Genomic DNA, 23,785 nt, shown 5'->3' with positions numbered 1-23,785 from the left:
ATTAGATTGTAACAGCGGACCCTTGGGCCATGCCATATCTAATCTGGATACCTCACCTTGGACTCTTCTTGAAAAACATGCTTACATTGCACCACCATGCACTCATGATGCCTCCACCACACAAGGTATCTCTGTTGAAGGAAGGAGTACCCAGCAGCTCACAACTTAGTAACAGTTTTCTGGGGTAGGTAGGTCTCTGGATTGCGACTTCAATTGTGATTTAGTGGGTTATTTGGAAACTGTGAACCTTGCACAACGTTTTTTTATCCCTGGTATCCCCATTTGGCCAATTATGCACTCTTTGAGAAATCGCCCCTTTTTGTACGGTTGTTAGAAATGGGGGTCTCTAGTTGGCTAGGGTTTGCACCTTTATCCAAGTACGGACCTTTCTTCCTAGTCAGGGTAAGGGAGTTACACTCCTAAAATAACCACTCCTCACCCCCTTGGTAGCTTGGTGCGAGCAGTCAGGCTTATGTCAGAGGCAATGTGTAAAGCATTTGCACATAACCAACAATAATACAGTGAAAACTCTACAAAAGGACACCACACCAGTTTAGAAAAATATGCAATATTTTTATATATCTAAAACAAGACCAAAATGACAAAAGTCCAACATACAGTACTTTAAACATTTGCACTTTGCAAGAATACTTAAAAAAACACAATTCCTTGGAGTCAGTAGCTTTGTCTGGTGCTACAGCAGTGCTGTAAACAACAGAATCCAACAGTTCTGTCTGACCGCGTCGGTCAGGGGTGTCAATAGACTTGTAAACAATAGCTTTTGTGTTGCTGCCAACACGTTGGTGCGAGCCGGTCGTGGCAACCGCCGCAGTTGCTGTGTGAAGCGGAGCGGCGTGCAGTGCCCTCAATTCACAGTGCAGGCAACGGCTTGGTGACTGTCGGCCAATGGTGTCGGTGAGACAAGGGCTGCAGTGCGGAGGGAAGACGGTGCTCGTTGCAGTGCTGACAGATTACGTGCATAAGACATAGCCGGTTGCGGGAAGCTGGCATTGGTCTGTCTGGACTGCGGTGCGTCGTGTGACTTACAAGCGGTGCACCCAAGCCACAATGCGGTCACCGAAGTCACGTTCAGCGTGCAGAGACGGTATCAGTGAGACTAGGGCGGCGAAGTGAAGCAGCTGTGCAGAGTGCGTTGCCCACAGTGCAAGCCGCAGCTCGTTGGCGGCGGTTGTCGGTGAGACTAGGCTTGTGGTGTGAGATGCAGAGGTGCCCTCTACTGTGCCTTCCGGACACAGAGCCAGCGACGGAGTTGGTGACGGAGTCGGTTACATTTCCCTTCTCTGTGGCAACTGAAACAGCGGTCCCAGAAGCGGTACCCAGAGGTTGGTAAAGTCTTTGCAGTCCCTGAGACTTCAGAACAGGAGGCAAGCTCTTGGAGATACTCAGCACAAGTAAAGAAAGTTCAGTCCATCCTTTTCCCTGCCCAAGGCAGAAGCAACAACAGCAGGCCAACGCAAACAAAGCAACAACACAGTAAAGGGACAGTACTCTTCCTGGCAACTCTTCTAGCTCTTCTTCTTGTCAGGTTCCTTGCTTCCAGCAAGTTCTAAAGTTCTGGGGTCTGGGCCCCAATATTTATACTCCAAATCCCTTTGTTCTCTCAGGCAGAGAGTGTCTGTGCTTAGCCCAAACCGGTTCTGTCCTATCTGGCCCAGCTTCCTGGCATGAGGTGGACACATCATTGTTTCAAGGCAGACCAGGCCCATTCAGGTGCAAATAAATCTCCTCTTACTACTCTAAATGAAGCACAGAACACAGAACATAAAAATCACCTTTACTAAAAGATGCATTTTTACATTCTGAGTCCAGGCATACTAAACTCCATTTCCCCATTTAGTCCCAATGGGAAGTTGTATTTATAAGATGTTATAAATAAACTCCCATTCTACCCTATGGGACAGATCTCCTTTCCATTATGAAAAACGAAATGCACTGTAATTCACTACCAGGATGTGCCACACACACCAGTACACGATCCTACATTCAACATACAAAGCACCCTGCCCACAAGGGTACCCTGGGCCTACCTTAGTGGTGACATATATGTAAGAAAAGCGAAGAGTAGGGCATGGCAAGTGGGTGCACTTACCAGGTCGACATGGCAGTTACAAACTGTGCACAGACTCTGCTGTGGCAGGTCTAAGTTTCCTTTACAGGGCTACTTCTGTGGGTGGCACAATATATGCTGCAGGTCCACTAGTAGCATTTCATTTACAGGCCCTGGCAAACTGAGTGCACTGTACTAGGGACTTACTAGTAAATCAAATATGCCTATCATGGAAACACCAATCCATAACAAGATTTACAACAGGAGCACTTCCACTTTAACACTGAACAGCAGTGAGAAAGTGCGCAGAGACACTAAACCAGCAAAAACAGTTTAAAAACCAGGAGGTCAGAAAGCAAAAAGACTTGGCAAACGTGTCAAAAGATGCCAACTCTAACAATGGTCAACTCCATTTTTTGCTGCCTTTCATTGTTGGTTTTCAGACTCTGCACACTTGGACACAGCAGCCCAGTGCCCCGTGCCCCGTGTATGTGCTCTGGCCCCTAAAACATCTAGATTGGCTAACCACTTGTTGGCATAGTTAACGCTCCTCTAGGGCCATAGTATATGGTGTAGAAACTACACCAATGGCATGGAATGCTAAATATCATCTGTGGACTGCAGCACTCATTGTGCCAAGAACAAGGAAAACATGGCTTCAGGAATACCATTGAAGCCTGACTGATGCAGTTCATACTTGCAACCTGACCTGGCGGAAGAAAAACCTTCCTTGTAAATATTAATAAGTCACTCCCATGTAGGCTTTGTAACCCAACAAGGTAGGGTGCATTGTATTTAAAAGTTGGATACGTAAAAATGTAATGTTACCAAGTCTCTCCAGTGGCAAGGCCCCATTTTCACTTTGGAAGACTATGGCTGTCCTTTGAGAAAATTACAGGTTAAATATAAATTCTGATATTTTGGGTTCGGAACCAGCTAGAAAATTATTAAACCCCTATTTTTTAATATTTATTCATCATCAAATCTTATGGAAAACTAAGATTTGTAATAAATATTTAGGAACAGTTACTTTTAGAAAGTTACCTTTTCTTTGCCTGAAGCTCTGGGAAGCTTATTTGAAGCAGCTGCCTGTCAGTGTTTGACCTAAATGGTGTATGGAAGAGGAAAGACTCCTACATTAATCCTCCCTACAAATATCCAAGCACACATGGTGCGCGGAGAGAAGTACAGGGACAGCGGCCTCACCTTGATGAATGTTTGACTACAGGGAGCCGCCATCGCTCCCGTGCATTTTCGATGCTTCAACAATAGTGACACTCAGTATTATCGCAGTGTGTATAAACAGCCCAAGACCAGAATGGATCTATCCTCAACCTACTGAATTAAGGTAGGAAAGTAGGGGAATAAAGGGGATCTTAGGTCATGGCGAAAGTCGTAAAGACCCGCTTTAGGGCTACATAAAACCGGCTGAAACATGTTGATGTGTATGTAGTTAGGAGGGGTGGAGGGCTACTAATAATCCCTGTCACCACCATCCTATATTTATTTTAATCATGACCATGAAGGCCAGGAATAAAGTATATAGGCGGATATTCCTGAGCCAGTTTTAAACTCTATGTTCTGCACCAATTTTTCTTTTTTTTTTATCCCTAAATTTTATGTTTGTATTCTCTTACCACTCCCTTTTGCTCCACCTCAGGCGCTGGTCTGCGCGGGGGTGCTTTTTAATAAGCCCTATGATGAAGCATACCACAATTTGTGGGTGAAGGCAGGTTTAAACAAATTACGCTTGCCACCAAGTATAACAGCTTGTTTTCATATACTCCTACTTCTCTTGTGTGTGCTTGGGTATGAAAACTGCTCACAGACAGAAACAAAGGCCTGGGTGTGGGGATTTGATTTTCTACCCCTTGGAGAAAGATCAATCAGGGTGGACCCAGGAAGTTCATTAACTTGAAAAGAACCTGACCTTTCACAAGACAGTATAAGGTGAGACCTGCAGAAGGTAAACATTTGTTCCGCCAGGCAGGCTGGCTCCTAACCAGGTGGAGGGAAGCTACTCCGAGAACAAGTTTAAAGTGACCACAAAGGACGAGGCTACTCATGTCACTGGGCACACCTCTGGGCAGGCAAACAGGCTCTGCAAAAGGGACAAAGGGTTTCCCCATCTTTAGAAGTAAGGTTCGCTGTGGGATTGTTCGCATTAGGGCAAACAGGGACTTCTGAAAAAGTGGGTATGGTTACTCCTGACAACTGTTACACCATTGGTTAGGGATGAGCTATGAGTCACCCACACGCACTAGCTATTGTCAATCAGAAATGTGGCACCCTAAAGCACCCTCCAAAGATAAATCTCTGGACCTTTGAAAGGACAGAAGAATGACTGCACAGCCAGCTTGAGACTTGTATGGAGACCTAAAGAGCTGAACCTCCTCGTACTTATACTCAGGACAAAGAAGTGGACTCCAAGGGTCAGTTGGCTGACCTCCTGTATGGCTACAGGAACACAATAGGCTGCAAGAGGCCTTTTTCCTGAAACGGGGACCAACCACCCGAGCTGAACTGGCCAAGGCACAAATTTTCTGGGCTGAAGAAACAGTTTATTCCGCTTGGAGCTTCCTCTCAGGAGTAAATCCATTTGAGTGGGCCCTCTGCATCGAGGAGCTGATCACAGGATACGACCTGCAGCCCTGCCCTGCTGGAGGGTTTTGACTTCCACTTCAGAGATTAAGACAAAAGGTAAAATCTTTTTACCGGGATGAATCTGTTTGATGCATCCAGCCCGCGCTCAATTGCAGTCGGCCTGAAATTACACGTATGACCCAGTCACACGCTGAGAGTAGCTTCTATTGAGCTTTACTTTTTCTTGGCGCTTTTTCTCTTATATTTTTAAAAATTCAAGGCATGGGGAAAGTGGGCCCTGACCCAGGAACCCAATCTTTCGGGGGGGGGCCCTGATAGAGCCTTGTCTGTTCTGGAGTAAGCCTTGCCCTGATGACCTTGAATAATTCTTAAAGGGTTTGTTTTAAATACCGTTTTCCTTTAAATTATTTTTTATTGTAGGTGATGTGTGAGAGCCTATTACAGATAGTTTGAAGAGAAATGTGTTTATGTTTCATGCAACATCCATAAATAAAATTTCCTTTAGATTAAAACAGGACCTCATATGTGAGAAATGGGAGGGTGTCACAGAGATTACTTGTAATAATAGTGAGCTGCTGCTGTGCTACAATATTGAAAACACACAGCACTATCCCTGAATATTAGATTAAAAACATTTAGACGAGTGTGCGTGGGCCATAGAGGGGATGTCAAAACCTAAATTGGATCATAAATTCAAAGCTGTTCTGAACAGGGACCCCAAATACGTTTGGCCCAGGGCCCCCAACATTCTTAAGATGTCCCTGATCTCCATCTCCCCTTATTGTTTTTTTCTTGTTTTGGTGTCATTTTGTTGATTCAATTTTGGTCTAATTTGATAAATTGGCATAGATTTTTTTGTGTTGCATTTTTGATTTGTATCTGGTTTTGGTACTTTTAAATGATGTACACATTTTCTCTAAATTAAGCCTGTCTGCTATATGTCATAGCTATCAGGAGTTCAGCTCAGATTTAAAATACTGTAATCTAAGCCAGGGCGGAACCCCGCGGAGTGCAAAAAAAACTCTGCCGCGCTACGCAAAGCTCCGAAAGCGGCGGAGTTTCTTTAGATAAATGCCACTTGCGGTGATTTTCAGTACCATGTGCTTGTCCGTACTGTGCAATCGTCGTGAACAGCACCATGCACAGGGCAAGCGGGCGCTGCTTCCTTTCTGCCACGCAAGAAGATTTTTACTTGAGATTTCTTAACGCGAACGGGCGGGTTTCTCAACGCGACTGGTCGCGAGCATTCACGACCACTCGCAATGAGAAATCTAATCGCCCGCGTTGAGAAATCTCGCCGGGAGGTTGATTTTCCATGCTTGCGCTTGCCAACTCGATGTTAACGATCGCAAACGAGGAAAAATCTCTTCGGGAGGTGGATTTTCCTCGCTTGCCAACTTGACGCGAGTGAGGGAATAAACTCCGCTACGCGGAGCTGAGTTTTTCGTAACTCTGCGAGCTCCGCGTAACACAGAGTGCAGAAAACTCATCAAACTCCACTAGCGGAGCAGAGTTCGCCGCCCAGACTTACTGACATTTTTGCCTGACCTAATAGTTTAATTACTTTGTTACTTGTGGTGGACAAGCATCCACCGCTATTAATATTTAACTTTCTTTCACATGGTAATCACGTCTTACATTTTTTTTCCTTCTTTTTTTGGGAAAGATTGAAGTATACAGAAAAAGTGAATGATGGAATGCTTGAATTAATATCAGAATTACTCGAGGGTCCATCTTATTTTACGCACCATGCCACCTTAATTTGGACTCAGCCATTAGGCAATCGATCTTGACCCTGGTCCAATAGAAACAGTCCACCCTCCCCCAAACCCCCCCCCCCCCCCCCTACCCCCCACCCCCCTCCACCCTAAGGTCAGGTCCTCCATAAACCAGAACACAAGCAACCCAGGATCGGTGGCCTTGGAAAAACACCTAATAAAAAGTGACTAACTTTAAAACAAACTACATCTTCTTACGTCACTTCCAAGAAGCTTTAATAGATCTATAAATGCCTTTATCATAAGATAGCGTCTCAGTGTTTTGGCGAGCAAAATAAACGGAGGAAGCTTTTAAATCCATGTTTATAGTTTGGCTGTTAGCTGCTGCGCCCTAGAGAGGAAGATACAATCTTGGCGCCTCCAGTTAACTACATTCTGACTGTCTGATCCTGGACAACTCACTTTTATTATCTTGGGCCTCACGTCATTTAAATGGCAAAATACGGATGCTTGGAAGGCGGTTGTTTACGCATGCCAGACGCTCTATTAGGTGGTGACATTTACTTTTACGCACCTGGAGCAGTACCAGGTATGGATGGCGTACTCACCGGAGTCGGGGGGTCTCCTCCAGTCCTTGCTGCCGGGCTGGGTTCGGGGCACTTCACCCCCCAGGCCAGGAGGAGCAGCAGGGGCAGCGTGGGACTCCAGGTAGAAAGCATCCCTCCTGCTGGGGGCGGCGGTGTCCTCCGGGGTAGATTTAGTTGCCAAACACCACTGACCCCTACTGGTGGGGGCGGGATGGTGCAGGGAAGAATAGGAGATGTACAGTCGTAAAGAGGACAGAGGGCGGAGGTGTTCGGGAGCTGTGGAGGGGGAAAGGGTCACTGAAGATGTAAAGGACCTGTGGAGGGGCAGGGATGAGGGTACGTAATATTGTGGAGAGCACAGGAGTTATGGAGGCGCTCTGGAGCTGTGGAGGGTTAGACAGAGGAGCTGTAGAGCCTTGTAAGAGCTGTAGAGGGTAGATGAGATGTGAAAGACGTAGACGCTGTAGGGGGCCAACGAGGTGTGAAGACGTAAATTTGAGAGTAGAGAAAGAATGGAGGTGGACTGGAGCTGTGGATGAGAACACGAGCTGTGGAGAGAACGGGGGGGGGGGGTGAGAAGGAAAACCGGCGACGTGGAGGGTCAGAGGAGGAACTGTAGAGCGATAAAGGAGCTGTAGAGGAGCCGAAGAGCTGTGGAGGACGAAGGAAATGTGAGGAGCTAGAGGAACTATGGACGAGGACCAGGACGCGTCGGATGAGTCTAGAACTGATGCGTGCAGGGTCTTTGGGGAGCTGTGGGGGCTGCAGAGGGGGTGCTGGAGCTGCAGAGCTGTGCAGGCTGAGGCGCAGAGTGCAGACACTCACAGCTGCTCTGCAGGAAGTGGAGTCTCAGCCCCCCTCCCCTCTTTTTGTCTTCATTCCCAGGACTCATTAAAGTCCAGCAGAGACCCCCAGGCGCAGCAGAAGTTAGTAATTAGGGGGGAGCGGCCATGCGATCAGCAGGGTACACGCAAAGCCTGAGAAAGACTGACAGCCCAAGGGGACGGGGTGACTGGAAGCAGCGGCCGGAGGTGCAGGCAGGGACGGGAGGGAGCGCTGTCTGTCCGAGGGGGACAAGGGCGGTGAGAGGGTGTAAGTGGGGCACGTCCCGTGCAAGCGGGGGAGGGAGGTGTTGCCAGGATTCAGCGAGTTAAATACATTTATGAAGGCCTTGCGCCACCGGTGCGTGTCTTTTTCCCATTTTAAAAGTCACGTAAAAGTGGCGCAAGTCCTTCATAAATAAGGCCCAAGGTGGGAGCTGCAGGTCACTAAATAGAACCCGAACTCCGCCTTTCATCCTCCCAAGGCGCACACACTGCGTAGCATCAAATTAATGAAGCTGTATACTACAGGGGTAGTTGTACATTAATTAAGTAGTATATATATCACAGGGGTAGTGGTGTTTATGCGCTGTTTTAGTGTTGAGTATAACAAACAGTTCCACAGCTCGGAGTCTGGCAAACAGTTCCAGAGCTCAGAGTCTAACAAACAGTTCCACAGCTTGGAGTATAACAAACGGTTACACAGCTCAGAGTCTGATGCCCAGTTCCACAGGGAGTCTAACAAACAGTTCCACAGCTTGGAGTATAACAAACAGTTACGCAGCTCAGAGTCTGATGCCCAGTTACACAGCTCGGAGTCTAACAAACAGTTCCACAGCTCCAAGTGTAACAAACAGTTCCACAGCTCGGAGTCTAATAAACAGTTCCACAGCTCGGAGTCTAATAGACAGTTCCACAGCTCGAAGTCTAACAAACAGTTCCACAGCTCGGAGTCTGACACACAGTTCCATAGCTTGGAGTCTAACAAACAGTTCCACAGTTCGAAGTCTGACGCATAGTTTCACAGCTCGAAGTCTAGCAAACAGTTCCACAGCTCGGAATCTGACGCACAGTTCCACATCTCGAAGTCTAACAAACAGTTCCACAGCTTGAAGTCTAACAAACAGTGCCACAGCTCGGAGTCTGACGCACAGTTTCACAGCTCGGAGTCTGACAAACAGTTCCACAGCTCGGTGTCTGATACACAGTTCCACAGCTCGGAATCTGACAAACAGTTCCACAGCTCGGAGTCTAATAAACAGTTCCACAGCTCGGAGTCTAACAAATAGTTCCACAGCTTGGAGTATAACAAACAGTTACACAGCTCAGAGTTTGATGCCCAGTTCCACAGCTCGGAGTCTGACAAACAGTTCCACAGCTTGGAGTATAACAAACAGTTACACAGCTCAGAGTCTGATGCCCAGTTCCACAGCTCGGATCGGAGTCTAACAATCAGTTCCACAGCTTGGAGTATAACAAACAGTTCCACAGCTCAGAGTCTGATGCCTAGTTCCACAGCTCGGAGTCTAACAAACAGTTCCACAGCTCAGAGTCTGATGCCTAGTTCCACAGCTCGGAGTCTAACAAACAGTTCCACATCTCGAAGTGTAACAAACAGTTCCACAGCTTGGAGTCTAATAGACAGTTCCACAGCTCCTAGTCTGACAGACAGTTCCACAGCTCGGAGACTGACGCACAGTTCCAGAGTTCGGAGTCTAACAAACAGTTCCACAGCTCGAAGTCTAACAAACAGTTCCACAGCTCGGAGTCTGACACACAGTTCCATAGCTTGGAGTCTAACAAACAGTTCCACAGTTCAAAGTCTGATGCATAGTTTCACAGCTCGGAGTCTAACAAACAGTTCCACAGCTCGGAATCTGACGCACAGTTCCACAGCTCGAAGTCTAACAAACAGTTCCACAGCTCGGAGTCTAACAGACGGTTCCACAGCTCGGAGTCTAACAAACAGTTCCACAGTTCAAAGTCTGACGCACAGTTCCACAGCTCGGAGTCTAACAAACAGTTCCACAGCTCGGAATCTGATGCACAGTTCCACAGCTCGGAGTCTAACAAACAGTTCCACAGCTCGGAGTCTGACGCACAGTTCCACAGCTCGGAGTCTAACAAACAGTTCCACAGCTCGAAGTCTAACAAACAGTACCACAGCTCAGAGTCTGACAAACAGTTCCACAGTTTAACAGCTACATATATAAACACTGGCAAAGCTGATTGGTTTCACCCTTCCATTTAAGCACCGACAAAAGAAACAAAAGTGCCAACAGCAGAGGGTGTATTTGGGTGGGCCTCTGGGGCTCGATGTGTCACATATATGTCTGGGCAGGCTTGCTTCAGGACCCTTCTTTATCTCTTCTTAGTCTTGCTAGGCCCAGTAAAACGCACACTTTTCCAAATCTCTTTTTAATGTTATCACTCTCAAAAAGTGTTTTTTCCATGTAATGTTCCTTTGATGGGAAGAGGAGGTTTCTGAGGTGGGAGTATCAGGCAAGTGACACTTTTCGGGCTCCCTCTGGGCGAGCCTTCAGGAAGAATCCCTCTTCATTACTACCTCCACCTGACCCCGGACTCTGCAACACACTCCCTTACAGGCTTGAATATCCACTACTCCTCTCCAGTGCACCTTTTCTCACAGCTGACATTGGGCCCCAGCCCCATATCAGGCACCATCGGGATCCACTTTCATTTTTCCCGGTAAAACATTAGAAAAATCACCTTCAAACTTAAAACATTGAATATAGCAGTAAATATAATTAGCACGCACTTTAAATTATGTTCCACAGTAGCCTTTATGACCCGACTGCTAATTTAATAAACAAAAACAGAAAGGCCATGGCAGGGCCAGCTTTAGCGCTGATGCGAAAGTCTTTTTTGGCACCGCACCAATAACCTCTTTCTCCGTAAATACCTTTACTACCACCTTCCAACAGTGCCCCTCATCTCTCCATGACCCCCCTATTGACCTCCTCCTCGGATTCCTCACTGCCTCACGCCACAAGTGCCCCTCATATCCCCATAGCCCCTCCCCCTCATGACCTCCTCCTCGGCGATCAGTAACTCTTATCTCTCTGTAGCCCCTCCCCCTCATGACCTCCTCCTCGGCGATCAGTAACCCTTATCTCTCTGTAGCACCTCCCCCTCATGACCCCCTCGTCTGACTCCCTCACTGCCAACCTCCAACAGCGCCCCTCATCTTTACACAGCCCTTCTCTCATATGCATTTTGTTGGACCTAGGGTATCCTAGACTACATAGGGTAGCCTGGCACAGTAGTGGATACAGCTAAACTCAAGGCGTTGGTTAAGTGCTTACAAAACCCACTTACAGTAACTCAGTGATTAACCACTAAAACAAAAGACACAACACCGATTTTTGGAAAAATACCATTACCTTTTATAAAAATAATATGACTCTTCTTTTTATGCAAAATGGGTTTACAATTAGTTTAGCAATAATGCACCTGTGTTACACCAACCACAGTATTTTTCCCACTCTAGGAATGCTAATTCATAGGTACATTTCCTTTGTAAGAAACTGTTATCAATCCCACAAAATTACTTTATCAATCAGTCAGCACAGTCAGGAATATTCACTATACAGGTTACACATTTACATTACAGACCTGGCATGTACATTTCATTACCCTTCTTGATCTCAGCGCTCTTGTTCAAGCACGACAATCTCCTACCCCCAGCAGTGCTGTCCTCAGAACTTACAGCCAACTAAAAGCTAAATAGGAGACAAGAGGAGTTAATAAGGATTCCCCCCTTGTTTATTGAATGGCTACACTTCTCTGTTAAGGGTTCCAACTCCAGGGGTGTGATGATCGAGAACCTGACAGAAAGTTCTGACTTCAATGGTTTTCTAATGCCCAGTCCCTTGACCACTGGCACAAGTACCTGAACCTGACAGAACGTGCCTGGAGTTAATAATCTGAAGTCAAGTTTCCCCAAGGTCTACTGGGAAGGCCTCAACACTTCTTAGCCGTGTTTGCTGCTCAGTCACAGGGTTTATTCAATGCCGGCACAGCCGCCTCCCACTCCCTCACTCCCCAGCTTACTTCTGGCGTTGTAGTCGATGCAGCTGGCGTTGCCCGTGTCACGCGGTGTCAGGGAAGCCTTCCCGCAGATGGCGAAGCGTGTCAGAGAAGCCTACTCCAGTCCGAGGTGCTCCACCGAGGCGTCCGTTGTGGCGCTTCTGCCCCCTCGATGTTCTCGCTGACTGGAGCTCTGCCTTGGCGCACCTCCGATGACGCGTCCGGCCCCTCCTGACTCCGCCTTGCGCCCGCCTCTTCCGACGCGCTGGGTCCTTCTTGCCGGTTCCGGCTCAGCGCACCTCTTCCGATGCGACGGCGTCCCTCACCACCTCGCAGACAATCAGCTGGGCTCTGCTTCGCTTCCCGCCTCTTCCGGCGCCTCAACGGAGCTCCTCGAATGACGAGGCAAGACAGCTGGGCTCTCCCTTTTCCGTTGCCCTCATGTCAGGAAATGCACTCGGCGGCAGCGTCGCTTCCAGGTAGGGACGACAGCTGGTTCTGCCGCTTTCACCGTCAGGGGAGGGTGTCAAGCTGGAGCGCTGCAGTCGCGTGTATCTCCGTTTATTATCCCCTGACTTTAGGGTCAGTTAGCTTGGGGCTGGGTCTCAGCTCGCCCCCTCTGCACACGACCTTCAGGATGGGTCTAACAGGTCCCTGGTAGCCACACTTCAGGGATTACAGTTCTTGACAGACTTGTCGCAGAGTCTCTGATAACTTGAAGTTGGTTGCTGAAACAGTGGGGTTTGGTCAGCCTAGGTGGGGGCACTTCCCAGTAAGCGACAGCCGGCCCCGCAGGTCGATCTTGTCACAACTAGTGCACAATCCTCCTCCTCAAATCGCCTCTCTCCACACTGGTCATCTCAAGTAATGCCCAAAATGGCTGCTGGTCACTGGCCTTTTATAGAGTGGCCTGGGACCTGCAGAAGTCACTGGTTGTTTCTAGAAAGTTCCTCATGTTAGCCTATGGGCCTGTCCTCCAGTAGTGTCCGTTATGGCAGTTGGTGGACACCATTTTAGGTTTCTGGTTGTTCCTGGATTTTCAAGAGCTGACTAGGCCTCATAGGATATGAGGGAAAAATGGCATCATAGCCAAGGAACACCTAGCCCCCTGACAGCACTGAAAAATCCTGGTGGACATATATATAAAAATAAAAATAGAAACTCTGGGAGGCTAAGGGGGACAAAAATAAATAATAATGGTTAGAACATCCCCAGAAGCGGACAGGTCTAACACGCGTCCCCCCCAGCTGAAAGTGGGGAGAACTACCCAACCCCTTGGGAGTCCTCATCACTAAGGCGGAAATACCTGGATAGACCGTCTGCATTGGCATGGTCCGTCCCAGGTCGATGTTCCACCCTAAAGTCCATTCCCTGTAGGGAGATGGACCACCTTAGCAACTTGGGATTCTCCCCCTTCATTTGCATCAGCCAACGAAGGGGGCGGTGGTCAGTCTGAACTAGGAAGTGCGAGCCAAACAAGTATGGCCGCAGCTTCTTCAGAGCCCAAACCACCGCAAAGGCTTCTCTCTCAATTGTACTCCATCTCCTTTCCCTGGGGAGTAGTCTCCTGGACAGGAAGACCACGGGTTGATCCAAGCCCTCATCATTTAGCTGCGATAACACTGCCCCAATGCCATGTTCTGACGCATCTGTTTGGACAATGAATTCTCTAGAAAAATCAGGGGCCTTGAGAATGGGAGCGGGAACACAATGCTTGTTTCAAGGTCATGAAGGCTCGCTGGCAAGCCTCCGTCCAGACTACCCGTCGGGGTTGTTTCTTGGAAGTAAGTTCAGTGAGGGGTGCCACAATGGTGCCATACCCCTTCACGAAGCGACGGTAGTATCCAGTGAGGCCCAGGAAGGCTCGGACCTCAGTTTGAGTCTTGGGGGGCTCCCAGGCGATGATAGCCTCAATCTTTGCCTGGAGGGGCTGCACCGTCCCTCTGCCCACCAAGTGACCTAGGTACACCACCGACCCCTGTCCGATCTGACACTTGCTGGCCTTGATTGTCAAGCCAGCCTGTTGCAGGGCATGAAGAACAGCTTGCAGGTGCTGCAAATGGTCCTCCCAGCCGCTACTGAAGACAGCAATGTCGTCCAGGTAAGCAGCAGAAAAAGCTTCCATTCCAGAAAGGACCCTGTTCACCAGCCGCTGAAAAGTGGCAGGGGCGTTCTTGAGCCCAAAGGGCATCACACGAAATTGGTAGTGTCCCTGAGGTGTAGAGAAGGCTGACCTTTCCTTCGCCTCCTCGGTAAGGGAAATCTGCCAGTACCCTGAAGTTAGGTCAAAGGTACTTAAGTATTGGGCAGCTCCCAGCCGGTCAATAAGCTCATCCGCCCGTGGGATGGGATGTGCGTCAGTTTTGGTTACTGAGTTCAAGCCTCGGTAGTCCACACAGAATCTCAATTCAGGTGTGGTGCCTGGTGGGGCAGCCTTTGGTACCAAAACCACCGGGCTAGACCAAGGGCTACCAGAAGGTTCAATCACTCTTAGCTCCAGCATCTTGGCGACTTCACTTTTGATGCTGGCCTTCACCTTGTCCGACAGCCGGTAGATTTTAGACTTCACAGGTGGGCTGTCTCCTGTGTCCACGTCATGGGTACACAGGTGGGTCCTACCCGGGACAAGGGAGAACAGAGAAGAAAATTGCTCCAGGATCTGGCGGCAATCACTCTGCTGTTCAGGAGTCAGGGATGGCGAGAGAATCACTCCCTCCACCGACCCATCCTTTTCTTGGGACGAGAGAAGATCAGGAAGAGGTTCGCTTTCCTCCTCTTCTGCTCCATCAGTCACCATCATTAAGACAACCTCGGGCCTCTCATGATGTGGCTTGAGGCGATTGGCATGCAGCACCCTGTGGGGCTGCCTCGGGGTCTTAAGATCCACCAAGTAGGTGGACTTACCCTTTTTCTCCAAAACCTCAAAGGGGCCTGTCCAACGGTCCTGGAGGGCATTTAGCTCTCCAGGTTCCATTACCCACACTTTCTGTCCAGGCTCCAGTTCCACTGGGTGAGCGTTGTGGTCATACCACTCTTTCATAACTGCTTGGCTGGCCTCCAAGTTGTCTGAAGCTTGCTTCCACAACTTAGCCATTTGGCTCCGGAAGGCCAGCATGTAGTTCACCACGTCCTGGGGAAGCTTCCTGGGAGTCTGTTCCCATCCGTCTTTCACCAGGCTGAGAGGTCCCCTTACAGGGTGCCCGTACAAAAGTTCGAAGGGGCTGAAGCCCACTCCCTTCTGTGGCACTTCCCTGTAGGAAAACAAGAGACAGGGTAGGAGGACGTCCCATTTCCTCCGCAGGCTCTCAGGTAGACTCCGTATCATACCTTTCAAGGTTTTGTTAAACCTTTCCACAAGACCATTGGTTTGTGGGTGATAAGGAGTGGTAAACCAATAGGTAACGCCGCACTCCTTCCACATAGCCCGCATGTATGCTGAAAGGAAGTTAGTCCCCCTGTCGGACACAACCTCCTTGGGGAAACCCACTCGGGTGAAGATCCCCATCAGGGCCCTTGCCACTGCAGGTGCAGTGATGGTCCTCAGAGGTATTGCCTCTGGGTACCGTGTGGCATGATCCACCAAAACCAGTATGAACCGGTGACCAGCTGAAGTTGGTGGATCCAATGGCCCTACAATGTCGATGCCCACCCTCTCAAAGGGGGTGCTAACGACAGGTAGTGGTTCCAGGGGAGCTTTTAGCTTCACCCCTGTTTTCCCACTGGCTTGGCAAGACACGCACGTCCGACAATATGTATCAGACGCCACTTTCATTCGAGGCCAGTAGAAGTGGGGGACAAGCCGGGCAAAGGTCTTGTCCTGTCCTAGGTGTCCTGCCAATGGTATCTCATGAGCCAGTTCCAAAAGAAAGGCTCTAAAGCATTGAGGGACCACCAAGGCCCTGGATGAATCATGTCCAGGTGCCTTGGGCTCACTGTAGAGGAGTCCATCCTCCCAGTAAATCTGGTAGCTCCCTACAATGTTCCCTGCTGCCTGGGCTTTGGCCTGTTGCCGCAGCCCCTCGAGAGTAGGACACTCCTTCTGAGCTTTGCAGAACTCTTCCCGGGAAGGACCTCCCTCCACATGCCATTCAGTAGGGATGGGTAGGTTCTCCAGGGAATCAACATCCTCCCCTGTGGACTCCAGATCCACCTCCGCAGGTGACCCGTCTGTCTCACGAGGTGGAGATGTCGAGGCAGGGTCCTCCGGCCTCCTGTCCTTCTCCTCTCTGGCAGCCGGCTGGGCCATTGTTCCAGGCTCCAGCGTAAGTGAACTCCCCCTTCGGGCAGTCGCGGACCTTGTGCTGACACAAGTCCAGTCAGGGGGTCCCAGCATCTCAGAGTGAGTCTGGTACTCCACCCTCCTCCAAGCATTGTGCTCCATATCATTCCCTAACAGGCAGTCAACAGGCACGGTAGGGCTTACGGCAACTCGAAGTGGACCTGCAACCCCTCCCCACTCAAAGGGAACCTCAGCCACAGGGTAGTGGCCCAATCTGCCGTCAGCCATCACGGCGGGATGGAGTACATCTGGGATGACCTGCTCTGGAGACACCAGCTGACTCCTTACCATAGTCATGCTGGCTCCTGTATCTCTCAGAGCCTCCCCTCTACGGCCGTTGATGGTGACCCACTGCTCATACTTAGTAGTATTAGAGGGCAGTTGGGTCTTTGGAACCATCTCCTTATCTCCCAGGGACACTAAAGTGACACCCGCCCGCTCCCCTCCGTTACCCAAAGGCATCTCCTCCCCGAGCACTACACTAGTTATTCCCGGGGCTTTTCCTCCAGTGGGAGGGGGTGGTCTTTTTGGGCATCTCACATCTCCTTTATAGTGTCCCACACCACCACACTCAAAACAATGAACAACCCTTGGCTGCTGGCTTTGGCCAGGGGTAGGGTTGCGAGGGGGGTTACTCTTAGGGATGAATCCCCTGCCCCTTCCTTGCGAAGTATTTTGTGGACCTTTTGAGAACTCCCTCTTATTATCCCCTCCCTCTTTCTTCTGGGGGGCGCCCTGGCCATGCTTCTGGGAATCCCCTCCAGTCCCCTTAGTTGACACCCGGGTACTAACCCAGATGTCCGCCTCCTCAGCAAGCTTCCTGGGGCTGGTCAGCTTGCTGTCCACCAGATGCTGTCGTAGTTCGGGGAGACATTTCTCGAGTAGGTGTTCCTTGAGTATGAGGTCATATAGTCCCTCATAGTCCCCTACCTCGCTGCCTCTCACCCAACCCTCCAGGGCCTTCCTGGAGTAATCCAAAAAGTCTACCCAGTTCTGCGTGCCTAGTTTGTGGCTGCCCCGGAACTTTTGCCTATACTTCTCAGGGGTCAATCCAAACTTTCTTAGCAGTGCTGACTTCATAGCCGGGTAGTAGGTCTGTTCACTTTGATCTAGGGCCAACAAAGTATCCCTGCCAGTGGGGGGCATGTATTTATATAACCCACCCCCCCAGTGGGCTTCCAAGATCCCATGGGCCCTCAGTGAAACCTCGTAGGCGGCTAGCCATTTTGCAATGTCATCACTGGGTACATAGCATGCCATAATATCTTTTGGTAGGTAAGGTCTGGGTTCTCTGATGTTGGTCTGGGTATCGCTGCCACCATTCTCTGATTTGGGGGTTCTTAGGTTTAGGGCTTGTAAATCCATCTCTTTGATGGTCCGCTCATGCGCCAACCTCTTGTCCTCCCTTTCCATGTCCATCCTGGCTAGTTCTATTCTCATCCTCCTCTCCTCCCTCCTATCCTCTAACTCGGCGTCGGTCAAACCCCTCTCCGAGACACTACTGCCCACTCTGGAAGGTGTCCTAGGACCTGTTAAAAGGTTCCCCCCTCCCGCCTGGTACAGTGTTGCGGTCTCCAGGACAGTGTCCCTGTCACTCCCCTCAGGATCTACTTCCTCCCCGGAATGAGCCTCCACCCATGCCCGGATACTGGTCAGCAGCTCAACTTTCCTGGCGCCTTTCTTAAAAAGCACCCCCTGCTGCTGACACCATTCCTTCAATTGGGTCACGGTATAATTTTCCAGCTCTTCCACATTTATCTCCATTTCTATTTAGAGTATAAACTTTTACACAGGAGGGATCCAAAAAGCGACCTGGGGTCAACCTCCACCCACCACCAGTAGTTAATTTAGAAAAAGCAAAATTTAGATTAGGAGGGCCGCAGGGAGAAAACTCCAGGTGAGGTCCCGTGGTAGGCACTGCGTTACTCCTAAGTGAGTGTAAGCACAAATCCGTGATCCCACCGCTGCAACACCAATTATGTTGGACCTAGGGTATCCTAGACTACATAGGGTAGCCTGGCACAGTAGTGGATACAGCTAAACTCAAGGCGTTGGTTAAGTGCTTACAAAACCCACTCACAGTAACTCAGTGATTAACCACTAAAACAAAAGACACAACACCGATTTTTGGAAAAATACCATTACCTTTTATAAAAATAATATGACTCTTCTTTTTTGCAAAATGGGTTTACAATTAGTTTAGCAATAATGCACCTGTGTTACACCAACCACAGTATTTTTCCCACTCTAGGAATGCTAATTCATAGGTACATTTCCTTTGTAAGAAACTGTTATCAATCCCACAAAATTACTTTATCAATCAGTCAGCACAGTCAGGAATATTCACTATACAGGTTACACATTTACATTACAGACCTGGCATGTACATTTCATTACCCTTCTTGATCTCAGCGCTCTTGTTCAAGCACGACAATCTCCTACCCCCAGCAGTGCTGTCCTCAGAGCTTACAGCCAACTAAAAGCTAAATAGGAGACAAGAGGAGTTAATAAGGCTTCCCCCCCTTGTTTATTGAATGGCTACACTTCTCTGTTAAGGGTTCCAACTCCAGGGGTGTGATGATCGAGAACCTGACAGAAAGTTCTGACTTCAATGGTTTTCTAATGCCCAGTCCCTTGACCACTGGCACAAGTACCTGAACCTGACAGAACGTGCCTGGAGTTAATAATCTGAAGTCAAGTTTCCCCAAGGTCTACTGGGAAGGCCTCAACACTTCTTAGCCGTGTTTGCTGCTCAGTCACAGGGTTTATTCAATGCCGGCACAGCCGCCTCCCACTCCCTCACTCCCCAGCTTACTTGTGGCGTTGTAGTCGATGCAGCTGGCGTTGCCCGTGTCACGCGGTGTCAGGGAAGCCTTCCCGCAGATGGCGAAGCGTGTCAGAGAAGCCTACTCCAGTCCGAGGTGCTCCACCGAGGCGTCCGTTGTGGCGCTTCTGCCCCCTCGATGTTTTCGCTGACTGGAGCTCTGCCTTGGCGCACCTCCGATGACGCGTCCGGCCCCTCCTGACTCCGCCTTGCGCCCGCCTCTTCCGACGTGCTGGGTCCTTCTTGCCGGTTCCGGCTCAGCGCACCTCTACCGATGCGACGGCGTTCCTCACCACCACGCAGACAATCAGCTGGGCTCTGCTTTGCTTCCCGCCTCTTCCGGCGCCTCAACGGAGCTCCTCGAATGACGAGGCAAGACAGCTGGGCTCTCCCTCTTCCGTTGCCCTCACGTCAGGAAATGCACTCGGCGGCAGCGTCGCTTCCAGGTAGGGACGACAGCTGGTTCTGCCGCTTTCACCGTCAGGGGAGGGTGTCAAGCTGGAGCGCTGCAGTCGCGTGTATCTCCGTTTATTATCCCCTGACTTTAGGGTCAGTTAGCTTGGGGCTGGGTCTCAGCTCGCCCCCTCTGCACACGACCTTCAGGATGGGTCTAACAGGTCCCTGGTAGCCACACTTCAGGGATTACAGTTCTTGACAGACTTGTCGCAGAGTCTCTGATAACTTGAAGTTGGTTGCTGAAACAGTGGGGTTTGGTCAGCCTAGGTGGGGGCACTTCCGACGCGCTGGGTGCTTCTTGCGGGTTCCGGCTCAGTTCCTCATGTTAGCCTATGGGCCTGTCCTCCAGTAGTGTCCGTTATGGCAGTTGGTGGACACCATTTTAGGTTTCTGGTTGTTCCTGGATTTTCAAGAGCTGACTAGGCCTCATAGGATATGAGGGAAAAATGGCGTCATAGCCAAGGAACACCTAGCCCCCTGACAGCACTGAAAAATCCTGGTGGACATATATATAGAAATAAAAATAGAAACTCTGGGAGGCTAAGGGGGACAAAAATAAATAATAATGGTTAGAACATCCCCAGAAGCGGACAGGTCTAACACATTTCATTTGTTGTATAGCGCTACTCATATCAGTGTAGAGTGTCGCAGTACTTTACACCACACACACACACACATTATACAGAGACAATGAATCATACAAGTATGTAAATCAGTCTATAGGGAATGTCACATAAGCCAATGAGGATTACAAGGTATATGAATCACATGTCATCCATACTGGTGGGCAGTTTATTTTAAAAGGGTTTGGTATGGGGAAACACAACCTTAGGATTTAAAGAGTATTCCATGGGGGTCAGCTTTACTGATAAAAATGTATATCTGTCCAAACATACTCATTTTAGCAATATTAGAATAATGAAAGACTGGGGAAGTTCAAACTGTATCACAAAACAAAAAAAAGCGAAGTTCTAACTATACCATTCATGTTTGTGGGCAGCTCTTCGATGACAGTTCATAGGTCACTGTTCTATGATACGATTGTAACTTCTGAACTGCAAGTTAGATCTCTGTGACAAAGGCAGTAACCCACTGAGCTATCCACATAAAATACAGTTCATCTGCATTTAAAAACTACTAACAGACAAATGATTGCTCTCCAGCAGGATCATTAAACACCAGCGTTATCTGGGCATTTTGTATTTTTTTTTTTTTTAAGGGAGTTTATAAAGCGCCTGGTGACGCCTCCCGGCGTGTCTCCGCGCTGTGGAGAAGAGAATGTTAGGAGGGGAAAGCAGGACCATTAAGAAGTGAATAAGAAGGTTTTCAGCATCTTTCTAAAAGAGGCCTCATTGATCTCTAGCCTAATGTTCATTGGAAGGAGATTCCAGTGCTTGGCTGCCAGTGAACGAAAGGATTTGCCTCCCATTCTGGCTTTTTTGGGGCGAGATGTTCTGAGCAAGCCCATCCCTTTAGATCTAAGGGATCTGTTAGGTTCATACAGGGATGCTAGATCCGACATATAAGCCGGCGCTTTTTGATGAATTATCCTATGGCACCATAGTAGAGCTTTGAAAACAATCCTCTTGCTAATAGGCAGCCAGTGGAGGGAGGCCAAAGAGGGACCCGAGGGGGCTCTACGGGGAAGTCTTAATACCAGGCGTGCTTCAGAATTTTGCAGGACCTGTAGCCTCTTGATTTTTTTAGCAGATGTAACCAGGAGCAACACATTCCCATAATCAATACGGGATGTGATAAGTGCCTGTGTCATGGTCCGCCTGGAATTCAGAGGCAGCAAGTCTAAGGTGCGATTAACCGTTTTCATTACTCCAAAACATTTGCCTACTGTTTTCTTGATATGACTATTAAAAGACAACTTGTTGTCTACCCAGACACCTAGGTTTTTGGCTTCCCGGTTGGGAGTGGGCAAGGGACCCAAACAGTTGGGCCACCATTGTTTCGTCCATTTTGTCTCCTTGCCCCCGATTATAAGAACCTCCGTTTTTGTGCCATTTAATTTAAGACAGTGCTCTTTCATCCAATTGGCAAGCTGACACATGCAAGCATTGAGTATTGTCTTATTGTTGTCCTGCATTGGCTATGATAATGATAAAAACTGTTTAAATGAAGCACACACGAAGTATGTGTCTTGCTGGGCCTGTGCAGATTTTAAAAAGAAAAAAATGTAGTAACACATTCTCTTACCTACTCCATTAGTCAAATTTTGTGTCACAGCCTGATGTGATAAGCCGCTGCAGGGGTTAGGGAAGGTGACTAGGAATAAACAAACTTATTTTCTCCTGTGCTGCATAGAAAAAGAAATATCCATGTAGCAGGACAGTAGGCAAAGGTTACCAAAGGTTACCAGTGTCAAAGAAAGGATTTGTCACCTTTCACCATGCAGAGATTAAAGGGGTGAAAAAATAAACAAAGCCTCATTAACATGTTAATGCTCTTTAAAGACCTGTGATGTACTCGGGTGCGCCTGCGATCATCTCTAAAACTCTCTCTGTGTGTGCGCCCGGGAAGCTGTCTCGGCCTGGGCTGACACTCACGACCTGTGCGTTGCTCGCCTGCCTTCAAGCCCTCACTGCTGAGGGCCAAGGCTCCTGTTTGGGTGGGCCAGGCTCATGTTTGGGTGGGCCTGGCCCACCCGCTAGAACCGGGCCTGTTACAGAGTGTAACTTTTATCGATAAAATGGGCCCTCGTCCAAAAGGATATATCCAAACAGCCAATCAAAAGCCAGAAAGTATAAAATACTCACGTAGGCTGTTAAAGAGTGATTAACAATGTCCCTAACCAATGGCGAAACAGTCCTTAGCCAACTAAGCCAATGTTTAACCACAAAACCTCAGGGGAGACCTGAGGAAGAGAACCAGAGGCATGGGGTGCTAGGAGTAGGCAGCCTCCAAAGAATACTGTTTAGCACAAAAGAGCTACTCCTAGTATGATGACCTAAGCCAATGACTGATGGAGGCGGGGCCAAAGCCACTTAGATTATGTACAGAACAGAATATACGTGCCATGAATAGTGCAAGTGCCATAATGCATCAAACTAAAAAAAAGGAAACCAGTCCATGCCACAACACTTTATGCCACTGCACTCTATGACATTCTACTGTGCACCACTCTACTCTATGCCACCTGCACTCTATGCCACTCTACCCTACAGTAATATACCCCACTGCACTCTAAGCCACTCTACAGCATTACACTGTACGCCACAGCACTCAACTTGGCACCACTCCACGTCACTGCACTTTACACAACTGCACTTTATGCCACTGCACTCTATGACACTCTACTGTGCACCATCATAATCTACCCCACTGCAGTTTATGCAACTGCACTTTATGCTACACCACTCTACTCTCGGCAACTGCTCTCTTTACCAATCTACTTTACTCTGCATCACTCTACTCTATGCCACTGCACTCTACGCCACTCTACTCTACAGCACTGTACACAACTGCACTCTAAGACACTTCACTCCACTCTGCACCACTGCACTCTTTGTCTATTCACTCTACATCACTGTGTTATTATTAGTGTACAGAGATTTCAGTTTGTGAGGAAATAAAAGGACAGGGGTGGCTCTGGGTTGATGTGGGGTCGTCCGACGTCCCAGTAGTTCCTTGAAAGGGTTGGTTCTTGGGTAGGCGTTGGTTGGGGTCGTCCAGCAGGTCCGGTTGGCCGTTCGCCGGGATGGTGGTTCCTCGGAGGTGTGGAAAGGAGAGAAAGAGAAAGGGCCGTTAGTTTGACTGTTGTAGGTTGCTTTGATACCGAATATCGTCACCAGGTGTGTGGGATAAGAACGAACCGTGAGGAGGGCGGGGAACGGGACAAGATGGAGAGGAAAAGAGTATCAGGGAGAAAGAGGGGTTGGTGCTGCCGTGAACAAGTGCGGGGATTCTGTACAGTGACGTCCGTGACGGAACGTGAACTATACAATATATACAGTGGTAAGTGCAAAGGTGCGGTCGTGATTGTTCTAAGCTACGGCTATTTATACTCTTCAAAATGCAAAGGGTTTGTTACTCACATGCCCCGCCGCAACTCTCCCGTGAGTTGCGGCCGCTCTCCAGCGTCCTCCACCGGACTCCACCAGTCCTCGGTACAGACTTCCTCGTCTTCACCGATGCTCGTCTTAGGTTCACCGTCAGCTGTCTCCTGCCACGAGTCCAACTCCTTGAACGAACTGCCGTCTTCGCTTCCGTCTTTTCCGTGTTCCGACTCCGAGTAGGGGAATGGACTTCCGGGGGTTATTCGGGAGTCCTTCCGGTTTTCCGCTTGTTGTGATTGGGTCCTGCAAAGAAGGAGAGAAGGGTGGAGTCTGAGATGCTTGAGAGGCCGGAGGATCGGTCGGAGATGTCCGAG

General features: G+C 49.0%; 1 protein-coding gene across 1 annotated transcript in view; it reads right to left on the bottom strand.

Moving 5' to 3' along the window:
* The window catches only part of LOC147724856 (uncharacterized), a 181,449-nt gene extending 174,053 nt beyond the window's left edge, over positions 1–7,396 (bottom strand). Inside the window, exon 1 of the mRNA XM_086966351.1 lies at positions 6,999–7,396. Within this exon, the coding sequence (XP_086822477.1) occupies positions 6,999–7,109 (111 nt within the window). The 5' untranslated portion in view covers positions 7,110–7,396. The remainder of the gene's footprint in view (positions 1–6,998) is intronic.
* Between the last annotated feature and the right edge of the window lie 16,389 nt (positions 7,397–23,785).

Source organism: Lissotriton vulgaris, chromosome 4_1, assembly GCF_964263255.1.
Source record: "Lissotriton vulgaris chromosome 4_1, aLisVul1.2, whole genome shotgun sequence".
NCBI classification, from domain to species: Eukaryota; Metazoa; Chordata; class Amphibia; order Caudata; family Salamandridae; genus Lissotriton; species Lissotriton vulgaris.
This window is presented reverse-complemented; position numbering and strand designations above follow the sequence as displayed.